At 38.6% G+C, this 12,717-nt stretch overlaps 1 protein-coding gene across 9 annotated transcripts in view; it reads left to right on the top strand.

Moving 5' to 3' along the window:
- LOC124065958 (protocadherin-15-like) overlaps positions 1 to 12,717 on the top strand; it is a 181,045-nt gene that overhangs the window by 80,695 nt on the left and 87,633 nt on the right. For all 9 annotated transcript variants that reach the window (XM_046401952.1, XM_046401951.1, XM_046401945.1 and 6 more), the window contains 7 exons: positions 4,342 to 4,502; positions 5,500 to 5,655; positions 6,686 to 6,805; positions 6,906 to 7,016; positions 8,715 to 8,885; positions 12,010 to 12,118; positions 12,281 to 12,393. In XM_046401952.1, the coding sequence (XP_046257908.1) occupies positions 4,342 to 4,502; positions 5,500 to 5,655; positions 6,686 to 6,805; positions 6,906 to 7,016; positions 8,715 to 8,885; positions 12,010 to 12,118; positions 12,281 to 12,393 (941 nt within the window). The remainder of the gene's footprint in view (positions 1 to 4,341; positions 4,503 to 5,499; positions 5,656 to 6,685; positions 6,806 to 6,905; positions 7,017 to 8,714; positions 8,886 to 12,009; positions 12,119 to 12,280; positions 12,394 to 12,717) is intronic.

The following is a 12,717-nucleotide window of genomic DNA, read 5'->3' as shown; positions in this document are numbered from 1 at the left end:
CTGTTTATCAGAACTCTTCTCGGGAATCCTGTCCATTGAATGAAACAGCTGCAGCCTTTTTTTTCTCTTTGTCTTTTTGACTCTAGTTAACTTTGGCAGAAATGCGTAAACAGACAGATGTTTTTCATGTCAGATTGTATCAAAAGTAATTAGAGGTCGTTAAGCATTTGGAGTGCTAAGATGGCAGTGATATTACATCCCTCCTCATTTGGTGGTGCTTGTATTTTACTTTTGGCAATGTGTGCTGCACAGAGAGTCTCATGACAGCTGGTGCACATTTTTGTACTGTATGTGTTAATGAGATGAGTCAATATGTGGGCTCAGCAATCACACATCAAGGGTGGAAGGTAAACTTAAACATCTAAGAGAATATGTTGTGTTTAAGCATAATATAAACTTTTGCGATAAATACCCTCAATTCGTTTGTTGTTTTTTGTTTGTTTGTTTTAGTACAGTTTTAGTGTGTTCTCACAGTTATTCACAGTGATCACTTTCTGTGAGACAGACATGTTGAGCTCTATGTCTCTGATGTAGTTCATCCTTCTCTTTCTCTTAGTCAAAAAACATTGCTCAGGCAGCAGTGATGTGCTGCAGAGGCCCAACAGTCCAGATTGCATGGGACATTGATGGAGAAAAGTGTATTCCTTTTTTTCTTTTTTTTTTTATTCAGCAGCAGCATCATTGTATACTTCTTTATACATTTCATTTTTAGTGGCAAATGTGCACAAAATGTATTATTTGTTGTCTGTTTAGGGTGACATACGCAAAAGCTTGTTAAAATGTGATGGACAAAGCAGAGGACATTAAAGATAAACACGGAATTTATACACTGTTTTCTATGTGTTAACCTTAATTGCTGCTTTTATTTTACATGTAGATTAGTCCTCACATTATGAGGCTCTTAACAGTCCTGCATATGAATTTTACTTGAAGTTTGTTTGAGCAGAATGCCTGTATAAAGGTATAAAAGGTCATTAGTAGAAGTGGTCTTGGCTTCATAATCAAGACACTGGGCTGATCTTATTTAATCCTTAAACATAGCAATTCTTGAAAAATCTGAGTCAGCACCTCTAATATTAGTAAGCAACAAGTGAATTATTGTGTGTATTGTGTGGGTAATATTAGAAAGAAATTTTTACCATTCCAGAGAAAGGGAAATTACAATAATCCAGTATTTAGTATAGTATAGAAATTGAGATTTGACAACTGGCTGTCAAACTCAGGGCCGCAGCAGTTAGAGATCAGGGTTTTAGTTATCTTGGCCTGTTATGAGCATCTCCATATTTTTTTGGCATTGAACAGCAGCTGTAATGGGTCTGCTACACACAGCTGTGGCCACAGCACATTTGTGGTTGGGCATTGCCCAAATAAATCTTTGTCATCCATATAAAAGTAGAAATAGATGCATGAATTAGATGGCAATACCACAAAGCAGTCTCATTCCAAACCACATAATTGCCATATATATATAGAGCATATAGGCATATAACTTTTCTGTCTTCTGTCATACAATGTAGGGTGATGAGGGAAATCAAATGATCAACAGTTCCACCATTGTCATTAGCTCTGACATGAGGTCCATTCAGCACAACATGATTGTTTGATGCCTCTATTTACAGTGCAAAAGCTCAGAAAAATCTGCTACGTTATGTTTGCTTTCTGTGTGAAAGTCTCAATCGCTCAAGCAAGAATATGGCGAGGTTCAATATTTTGTCAAACACGATTGTGTAAATGATATTGCTTGGGTTTGCGAACATTAAAACTGCTGTTGGTAAACACAGCTCATTTGCAAATAATTGCATTCTTTTTTTATTTACATTTAACACAGCATCACGACTTTTTTGGAATCTGGGATGTACTTTTCAGCTAATTATCTAGTCTCTTTCGAAGGAAAAATAAATGTCGTGTTACTTGGTTTCGTGGAGATCAAATGATGTTGAACGGTTGTTCTGTTGACTGATTCTGGCTTTTGGCAACAGTAATTGTCTTGTTGCCATTTTTAGTTGTGCTGTAACTGGTTGTTTTTCCTCTCCCATTCTCAATTATTTCTTTTGGTTTGCTTCCTGGTGGCAGCCTGAATTTATTATGAATTAAGATCATGGATTAAGCTCAAAGAATATTCCAAACAAGCTCCATGGTAATACCAATAAACCCTAATGGAAATAACTTTTTTTAAAACCTGGAGCCCTGTCAGAAACAGGCCCCCACACTTATCTAGTGCCATCATCTACGGACGCCAACATTATTGATATTTGGGATAAAAGTAAGCCCTCTGTGTTGTCTCTATGGGTTTAGTCCACTGTGAAGTCCAGATCAGACGCTCCTCTGACTGGAGATGACCCTGAGTGAGTGACAAGCTACTAAAGATAGAGTGAGTGACTTATTTATTTAGAAATGAAGCACCTATAAAGCATGCGTGAACTCTGGATAGGAAGTGTTTGTATAGGTCTGGCAGACTCTGGCATCCTGATGAGGACAGCAACTTTACTGTGTGACTGAGATTGAGAGAGGAAGTGCCCAGAACTGTGGGAGTATTGGCTGTCACAGCAGAAAAGCTGAAGTTCAATTAACTTGACAGAGAAAGGATGCTCTCTGTGCCCTCCCTTGTAATATTATCAGTGGTGTAATTTACGACCTGAGAGTTTCAAAAAGATGTAGCTCACCACTCAAGTTACTGAGGCAGATGTATTTATATAAAAAAATGTGTTTTAGATTAATGAAGCAGCAGCAGGGGGGTCTTTTGACTTTTAAATTAAATTCCTAGAAGATCCATTTTTCAGATGGAGTTTTGCCCAAGTGAGACAGATAATTACAGGTCCTTGTGATTACAACACCCAAATGCATCAAGCCCTGATGTCTGCAAACAGGGAGCACAGTCATTAATAGCAGCATAAAAATGCAACAGTGGGTATTATAATAAGGCAAAAGCCTCCATCACACCTCCATCTGTGCTCCTTCTTGAGTATCTGAGAGTCTAAGTGACTCTGCAAAATGGATAAACCTACTTCATGAAAGGATAAAATACAAGATGTTATGGGCAGTAATTAAAAAACTCATTAAAATACCACAACCTTCTTTTACAGCTGGTAGATTGGAGAGGCATGTCAAGTGCTTTTAGTGTCTACAGTATTTCAACATCTATAAATGGTCAAGTTTACTGTCTTGAAATTAGCTTTTTGGAAAAGAACTACTTTATAAATGAAATTCACCTTGAAGCATATTATTAATTACATGCAAAATTCGTTGAATGCTAAGGTCATGCAAAAACCAATGGATTCTTACGATCGCAATCTAACCCAAGTGTTTTTGCTTGCTCATGTCCTTTAAGCAGATTCTGACATGATTCAGTTGAGGAGTGTATCATTGACTGCAATTTTATTAGAAATCTAAAACAAATCAAAATTCTATATTTATTTAAATATAATATTGGTAATGTTTGGATAAAGATGTTACAGTTTGTACTGGCAGTTTTGTACAATATATTCAGCTGGATCCAATACATGATCTGATATCATCTTTTGACAATAAATAGTGTTTTAGTAATATGGTGTTCCTTTTCACATTTTTGTACTATACATGCCTGCAACTTTCACTGAAACGTGGCTACAGAACTACTGAGAGACTTTCCCAGAAAGGTGTACTTTTAATTTCTTTAGCACCGCCGATGTTTCTCTAACTGAACCACCAGTTGTTTCATAAATCCACTAATTTGGCCACTTAGAAGTCAAGCAATCCTCAGATTTAACAGGTTTTGGGAGGCTTGTCCCAGGGGGCTGCTGTGGCAAAGTTTAATCAGTCACTGATTAAAAGCTGCAAAATATAAACCAGAAAGTGTTGATGCCCTGAAGGATGATAATTATCGGTGTAATAGATTTTCTCACAGAATATGGGGAATAGTCTACAGAGATCTGAAGCAGTCAGTCTTTTCAGGCTGTTATTGAGTGGTCAGTGAAGAAGAAATTTTAAAAATCATGAGTTTGTTTTCAGAAATTTAACCTAGAGGTTATACAAGAGGAAGCAAAAGTATATTCCCCAGAAAAAAAACAGACAGCTACTGTTTTAGATATTGTAGAAACTTCTTCATATAATTCTTATACTTTATGGTGGCATTGTGCTCCTTTGTTTTTAATTCTTTTCGTTTCATTTCAGTGTTTGAAGTAATGTAACCTTCATTAGTCCAGCCGTTGATTTTCATTGTTATTGTTCAGCGGCATTTTGTCAGTAGCCAACACAGGTCTTTTGACTACTAATCTGATCTATTACTCTGCTGTAAAACAGCAATGGCGAATGTCCTTCTACAAGAGGGAAATACATTAAATGCAGACTTCTCTGCCCTCACAGGTACAGTTTTGGTGGAAAACATGCAGATAAATGGCCGTGCCCAAGACCCAGGCAGAACCATCTCGCTAACCTTGCTTGACAACTATGATTACTGGGTGATACTGGAACCAGCACGACAGAGGCTCTACCTCAACAGCACCGGACGTGTTTTGGACAGAGATGTGAGTACAGGACTAAGGATGGTGATCTATGGTGAGGAACTGTGAATTGTGAGAACTTAAGCATTGGAGATAATGCATTGAGCAGACTTCATGCAAGTTCACAGTCATGATCAGGTGTTGTATACACACGTAGCTTCTGTTTCTACGTTAATCATAGCATCAACATAGCATCTTTCACATATATTTTTGTAAGATCTGTTTAGATTTACTAATTAGTCTTCATTTTTATAATTTCAGAGGCCAGTAGGAGGCCATCCAAATGATTTATTTATTTATTTACATATGCTCTGAAAATATATTCAAATGAATTTCCTAAAAAGTTTTTTTTAATGTTCCTATTTGTCATGCTTACTTACATAGATACTTTTCATTAAATATTTAAAAATTTCTAAAGGAGCTGTTAGTGATTCATGTTTGCATGCACATTCGTGTTCTTTTCTTCAAAGTTACCTTTGCAAGTGACAAGCAGACACGAGGAGGGAGAAGCTAGCCAGACAGTGTTAGACTACAGGGCAAAATCATTCTCGTTTCTACATTAAGTTGATGTTAGAGATCCTGCGATGGCAACGACACAAGCTGCTGCTGTCTGATATACATTATAACAGAACATGGCACAAGGCTCGCAGCTCTTTGTTTGAGCAGACATTTCAATAATTGATTACATGTAATATTCCAATCCAAATTCAGATTTATCTACTCTAATACAATACTGGCAACATAATTAATAAGAGGATTGCATAACAATTTTACTTGGTCTGCTTTGTATTCTTGTTTGCTGTGCTGGTTTCATAGCTTATTTACTGGAAGTTTTTGAGACCAGCAAAGGTTAGAGGTTTTATTTTATCACCTCTTACAAAGAACACATATTTCTCTTTTGACAATGCAAGATATTGTTCCCTAAAGACAAAAAACTCTTGCAATAGCTTGTTGCGATCCAGTGAAAAAACAACAAAGACAACAACCTCAAATAACATGACATTTCTTTCCCTTTTCTCAGCCCCCCAACTATATTACCACCATTGTGGTGCAGGTGCAGTGCACCAACGAGCTGGTTGGCACTGTCATTTTCCACGAGGTACGGATTGTTGTGAGGGACAGAAATGACAACACCCCTCGCTTTCAGCAGCCACGCTACTATGTTGCAGTGAACGAGGTAAGGGAACAACTCCTGTTGTTGATTATCGAAAAATTACCCAAATCCCAGTAAATACTGGTTCAACCTGTGTTTTGTTTTCATCCCATTTATCTTGATCTCACTGGGTCAGATCCACAATAAAGGATGTAGTGATATACAATGCTGTCTGCCAAAGAGTCATTTTTTGATACTACCAGTAGAGTCTAAGTCTAAACCGCCAACACATGGTTGTTCTGCATCAGATTCCAGTGATGTAATTTAATTGTCAAAATGGTCCTGAAGGGTCAAACTAAGAGTCAGAATTTTTAAATGTTCACGGAGAACTTGACTATCCTCCTGCAGCTGTACTTTGTTTCTAGCCAACTACATTGTTGTTATGTATCACTTTTTAAACAACAGAAATGTAAATATTTTTGTATTTCACAACAAGTTGTATAATCTGATTTTCCTCCTTTTCTGTTTGGGAATTTTGTTGCAGCTTGCTCTGCATTTAGTTGTACATCTAGTGAGGATACATACAATCTTTTTCTTCCAAAACAAACCTGCATCAACTGCAATGACTCAAGACAGTTCATCACTACTTTACAGTCACACGTTCAGAGATTATGAGATGATTCCCTGCTGAGTGTTAGACAACCACAACTTTAGTCTCTGTTGTTCACACCTCACATACAATGCGTGTTCAAAGTTCATGTCACTGTGTGTTATCATAGCCATATGCAGCTGGCCCAGCAGTATAGTGAGTCATTCTACATTTCTGTCAACATCTCCCCTGCCCACTGCCTGGTACTGTGGACTGAGAGGCTCTGGGGAACAGCAGTGGTTCTCATACTTACTTTTGTTATTCTGTCAGCAGTGTGTGTAAGCCTTCAGACTGCTGCTGACTACAACATTTCCTCTTTCTGATATTTTTTTTTCTTTTGTATACTAATGGGGTGGAGTGGCAGCAGTAACAGCTGTATGCATGAGCTCACTGCAGTAAGTTGATGTTGTACTTGCAGGGAGCTTGTGACTTTTATTTTTTTCTAACTCTCATATTCTTCTCTAGCTCACACCAGTTGGAACGACCATTTTTACTGGCTTCTCAGGAAACAACGGTGCTACGGACATTGACGATGGGCCCAATGGACATATAGAATACAGCATCCTTTACAACCCCAATGACCCGGTATACAGAACACCCTCTGCACTGTTGTAAATTTCTTCAGCAGTCTTGACTTAGTGCTCACCTCACCGTTTTTTTCTGTCTCATCAACTTTCTCTTTCAGGAATCTAACAGAACAGTGAGTGTCGCAAATACCCTTTCAGGACACATAATTCTGGCGGAGAGGCTAAACTATGAGGAGAGGACTCGCTACTTGGTCCTGGTCCAAGCCAATGTAAGTGAGCTAATCCGCTCAAGCACAATCACCCTTTGATTGCAAGTGTTAAGACCAGTAAGGGCTCAAAATCACCAGATTATAAATAAGACCTGATTTGTACATATTGTTTGAGGATCCCTGCCTCACCACCAAATTTAACCTCTCAGTGCAATTAAAAACATAACTAAAGGCATGCTTTGTATTTGGTGTTAGTTATATTTGCAAAAATTTATTTGGAATGTAGAATTTGAACACTCAGGGACCTTTTTTTCTTGTCTTCAACATATTTCACATCTTTCAGTTTAGTTTCTTTTCAGTTACAGTTTGCATAATTTCTATTCCTGAGTGCCATTTTAAGTGTGCTGTGTATTCATTTTTTAAAAATGTGATCACCTCTCAGGAAACCATTCTTTTCACATTGATTCTTACCGGTCACAAGAGGGCTTAATAACTTTGACAGTCAGAATAAGGACATGGCATGAACAAGTTGTTTAACTCTCATTTAACTAATAATGATTCAGAGATTGCTCACAATCAGTAATAATAGGCTGAAAGGACTAAAACCTCTCTATATATACACCACTCTGTGTACCAGAGCAGCTTTGCATATCAGTGTTGTTTTAATTATGGATTTTGCATAAGGGAGGGCATTTTTCTTCACACTCTCACAGGGCATTGTGGCAGAGAAAATATTGTTAAACACGTATTCCTAATGGTGAGAATATGAATTATAATGAAGGCATTTTTATGTTGGTTCTCGGGTCCTTACACTTAGCCAGTGGACAGCAAATGTGTGTTGACCAAAGGAAACCACAAAGCCACTGGCATAGAATTTGGCTTCAGTTAAAGAAACACTCTGGCTGAGATCAAAGAGCTTCTCATTCCTTTATGGACAGTGTTGAATGTAACAAAGCCTTATTGTATTTTTTTGAAAGTTGACAGTCTCGGTATGGAGAACCTCCCAAAAAAAAAAGCAACGGTTATTGTGATTCCTATCATTATAATTATTGCTGATGTTATCGTTTACCCTAACAAGCAGTGGTCATTGCACTCTATGGTAAAAAATGAAGCAGATGAAGTACACATAGAGACAGATAATCATTTGGCACTCAGTCTGTCTCCTATTATCTCCATTTCCTGCATGAGGGAGCAAAAGACTCAACCCTTTAGCCTGGCAAGAGGACCTCCAGGGAGATTTCATTTTCTCCTGCAAGAGGACGTCAGAGTAGTGAAAGAAAGAAGACGTGGTATTTACTGGAACTCTGCACCGTGTGTGTCAAGAGTTCAATTACACTGACAACGCAAATCTTTGAAGTGCTTTCCTGCTCTTCTCTCAGGGTACCACTCTGGGAAGCAACTATACCACAAGGGGGGAATCTTTTAGGATAACTGCTGTAAAGACATGTTTTCTTGCAAAGAAAATTTTTCTGAAGAAGTAAAGGTTTATGTAGTAGAAGTAAAGTGGAATGTAGATAAGTAGTGCTATTCCATCCTCAGCCAAACAAATGAAGAATTAAAACTGATTTAATGTGCTTAATGAGCTTTGATAATGGCCACAGCTGTTATTTATGCTGAAGAACAAGTGCAGAAAACTGTCATGGTTGTAACATGTTATGTTGATTTTAAGCTCAAGCTGTGTGTAGCCACAGTGCATGAAGCAACAAACCCATCTTGGAGTTTGAAGATGGATACTGAAAACATTTGTTCATCTTCCAGGACCGCGCTCCATACCCTCCCAACAGGCGAACGGCTACCACGACTCTGACTGTGGACGTTTTGGACGGAGACGACCTGGGCCCCATGTTCCTGCCTTGTGTTCTGGTGAATAACACCCGTGACTGCAACCCCCTCACCTACCGTGCTGCTATCCCTGAATTCACTGAACCGGTAAGAACAAGGCAGACAGGCAAGTGTGAACTCACTGCTGTTCCACAAGGTTATTTTAACAGAATTCCTCCTGTTGATAGTATGTGCATATTTGTATTCTCTTGCACGCAGGTTGGGTGTCCTGTCATCCTGTTTGTACACTGTGCCACACACACTTCAGATTTGTCTTACAGTTGTGCCGCATGTTTACATCCCTGTTAAATGTTAAACTATGCCACACCTGTAAAACAGCCTAATTATCCTTTTACACTTTGTTTTTTGCCTCCATGCTTAGAGGCAGACTAGGCTTTGCTGTTTTGTCTCAGCATGGCAATTCCAGAGGCATTTTCTGGTCTGTTGGACCAGCAATTAGAGCTGAAGGCTGAGTTAACCTTGGATGACAGCTAAACACCACTGGACTTCATAAAAGCAAGAAAAATACCGAAGGAGATGGTGTGGCAGCTGAGATGAAGAGTCTGAAGTGCAGAGAATAAATGGTGCATGAATAGATATTACATGTATATTGATAAAGACTTTATCTATGTTTTAAGAAATATATGTATGTTGTATTTCTATGCACAGAAAGATCATGAAAATGAACTGTTGTATTGTGCTGAGTTATTGAATTGGACTTGAATAGTTAATGAAAGAACCTTAGCTGAAAGTCCATTTCGTACTTTTCCATTATTCAAGTTGAGCTTGAGTGTTTGTTCTTGATTTTAGAAACATCTGGCGAAACTATCTCAACTCAAGGTCTACTTCTACTTAATGGTTAATTCTGGAGGTTTCAGCCATATAACACAGTCCTCATCAGTCCAGGCTCGACTGGGATTGAACTGTATTAACTTGAATTGGATTGCAGTAGTCTGGATTTGACTTACAGGAATTGAATGGGGTTGGCATTGTGGCGTCCTCAGAGCAGGAGAGTTTGAATCTCAGCTTCACTCCTTTCTGGGTTGAGTGTTGAGTGTATTTTCTGCATTGCCAACCATGGGTGTTCCCGCAGTCCAAAGACCCACTGATGTCTTTGAGGTGTGAATTAGAAACTGCAACTTGCCGAAAGGTGTGAATGTTCTTCTCTGTGTTTGAGCTTTTGACAAGCTGAAAGTCTTGTATGTTGCAGACCTGCCAGTTTAATTACTGTCAAACTTCCCACTCGCTCTATCAGGTATATGGGGTTAATGTGAAAGAATTACTGTAATGGCTTAGTGTTTTTCCAATAAGTGGAATGCTTTTCAAATAAATACCAGGATGTTTTGTTCTAGATTGGCAAAAAGACTTACAGTTTCATAAGCACAACCAACTGAAGTGTGATGAAATTATACAATAGAGTGAAAATACTGTTCTGAACCAATATCGGGAAAAGACTGCATCAAATGTAGGTTAAGTGTCCTGGGTTGTCATGTTTCGAATGTGAGTATCAGACTAAATTGAATTAAATTCAGTGGAGACACAGGAAGAGATTAGACAACACAAAAGCCTGTAGTAATACCTGGGATCTATAAACTGGTCAATAACATCAAAGGTAATAGATTGAGGCTTAAGCAGTTCATATGTGCATGTACCATATGTGTATGCAGGAGCAGCCATGAGTCAAGGCTGTTTGTCCAAACTTTCCATTTAGAGTTTAACCATGTAATGTATATTTATGATAAAAGGTTTGCAGATTGCTAAGTACGCCGGACCTGGGAGCACCGGCTATACAAACCAAAGCTTTTTGTTTATTGTTAGAAAATGTTGTCCTTTCTCTCTGCCTTACTGCTTTTCCCCACTCTAAACACTGTAGGTTTACATTATATTTGCCATTTTCAGTTGGTTTTATTCTTCTGTCTGATTTTTTTTTTCTCATTCTGCAATGTAACCATTATGCTAACACATCTGTCCATGGGGAGATTTGTCTTCTCATAATTGATGAGTGTATTGTAATTAATCACAATGACTAGACAGACACTATTAAGTTGATCTGTATTTATTTCTTGCCCTTGGGGGATATAATATGGGCTCTGGAGTTCCCTGCATAATGACTGCTGGAGGAGGGTATTATAGCTAATCATCATTGTGCAGAGCTAGGGGGATTTGATTTAGCACACCTCCAGACATTGTAAAAGCGAGAGGGCTGGTTAGGGAGGGGTGTAAGGATTACTCCCGAGCTGAGGGATATAAATATACCCCCTCAGGGAGGGATTCTTCCTGCCAGAGAGCTGTTAGCCATGTGCCTGTCTACGCTAAGGAAGTTTAGCACAGCTTACTCACACATACTGTACGAGCCATATGGGGGTCTTACTCATGAGGAGAGGTATTCATAAATGTGATGTGCTAAACATATTTCCACTTAGCCATATGTTGGTCCAAAAGTGTAGCAGTAGAGCTGGGTAATTAGTACTGATGATGTCTGGGTATGCATGAGCAGGAAAAGTAGCCTACAGCACAACAAACAGATTATTCTTGATGTGAAATTCCATCAGGCATATTTAGAAGGAAGCTCATGAGAAACAGATTTAGTAGAACTGGGTTATTAATTAAATACCCTAATAATTGGCCAGGGTGCTATAGTTTAGCTATAGCACTGGCCTACATCAGAAATTTGCTTCTGGAATTAAAATTCAGAAATATTCTCCCTTTTTCAGTGCTTACAACCTTTTTTAAACAGCTAAAACACAATGGGGAGACACTTTTCATAAAAAAGGAGGTGTGGAATTACTAGCATTAACCTGACCAACGGAGGAAATGCAGTCTGAGCACAGCACAGCACAATGGGGAGAAAAGACTGAGGGACATACATTACTTAGAGGAATAAAGTCTCACAGAGGCTCCTCTCATCCTCTTAAAAAAGCAGAAAACGGTAATGGACCAGGAGGAGTCCAGGGCAGCTTATCTACAAGAGTTTCATGAAATATACAACAGATTATACAGCAGGCAAAATGTGACTATATTGCACACACGTTATTTCAGTGAAGATGATATCTGTTACCATTTCATAAGACAGTACAATTACTGTTTCTGCATGATGATGCGCTCAGAGTTATTTCAGGAGACAATATCTGTGCAACTACATGCTACGACTATGCAGTGAACAGGAAATAAATCGATTTGCTTATGATTGTCTTGCTGTGTTGTTGACTGACTCCCCTACTCTTTGCTGCAGAGCAAACTGAACCCACTGAATGTGACTCCTCCAATCCGAGCTGTGGACATGGACAGAAACATTCAGCCCCCATCAGACAGGCCTGGTATTCTTTACTACATCCTGGTTGGTAGGTTCTTCACATGTTTTTTTATAGCTTTCAAATATTTTGTGTCCTTTGGCTCAGTCAGTATGCCATGAGTTAACCTCTGAATTTTCATTCTGGTGTTCTTGATGGTATCATAAAGAACGCTGAATCCAAATCTCTGAATGCTCTTGTTCTTTATTGCAGGTCATCCAGTCACATATCCACAATATTTCTCCCTCAACAGAACCACTGCAGAGCTGCGTGTTCTGCAGCCTATCAGCAGAGACTTGTATCAAAGGTTCACACTCATCATCAAGGTAAACAAAAACATTCAATTTGTCTTATGCACTTCTTAATTGTTGCATTATCAGAACCGGTGCTAGTTTTATTTTATTATCATGGATACGCTCAAGAATGTACATTTAGGGCACATTTAGGACATAGTTTTGAACAATGACTACCATTTGATTTACATTTAAAGGAATAGCCTGTGATTTATTCGAGATAGTGGTTTCACTTCTGTTTTGTTTTCTTTTGGTCAGTTGCTGCATTGTTTACTGTTTCTAACAACAATCAGCACCAATTAGTGTTATGCTTTTGTCAGTAGCATCAAATAACTTTAGTGGTGGTGGAATCAACTT

The sequence above is a fragment of the Scatophagus argus genome, chromosome 10, assembly GCF_020382885.2.
Source record: "Scatophagus argus isolate fScaArg1 chromosome 10, fScaArg1.pri, whole genome shotgun sequence".
Lineage (NCBI taxonomy): Eukaryota > Metazoa > Chordata > Actinopteri > Scatophagidae > Scatophagus > Scatophagus argus.
This window is presented reverse-complemented; position numbering and strand designations above follow the sequence as displayed.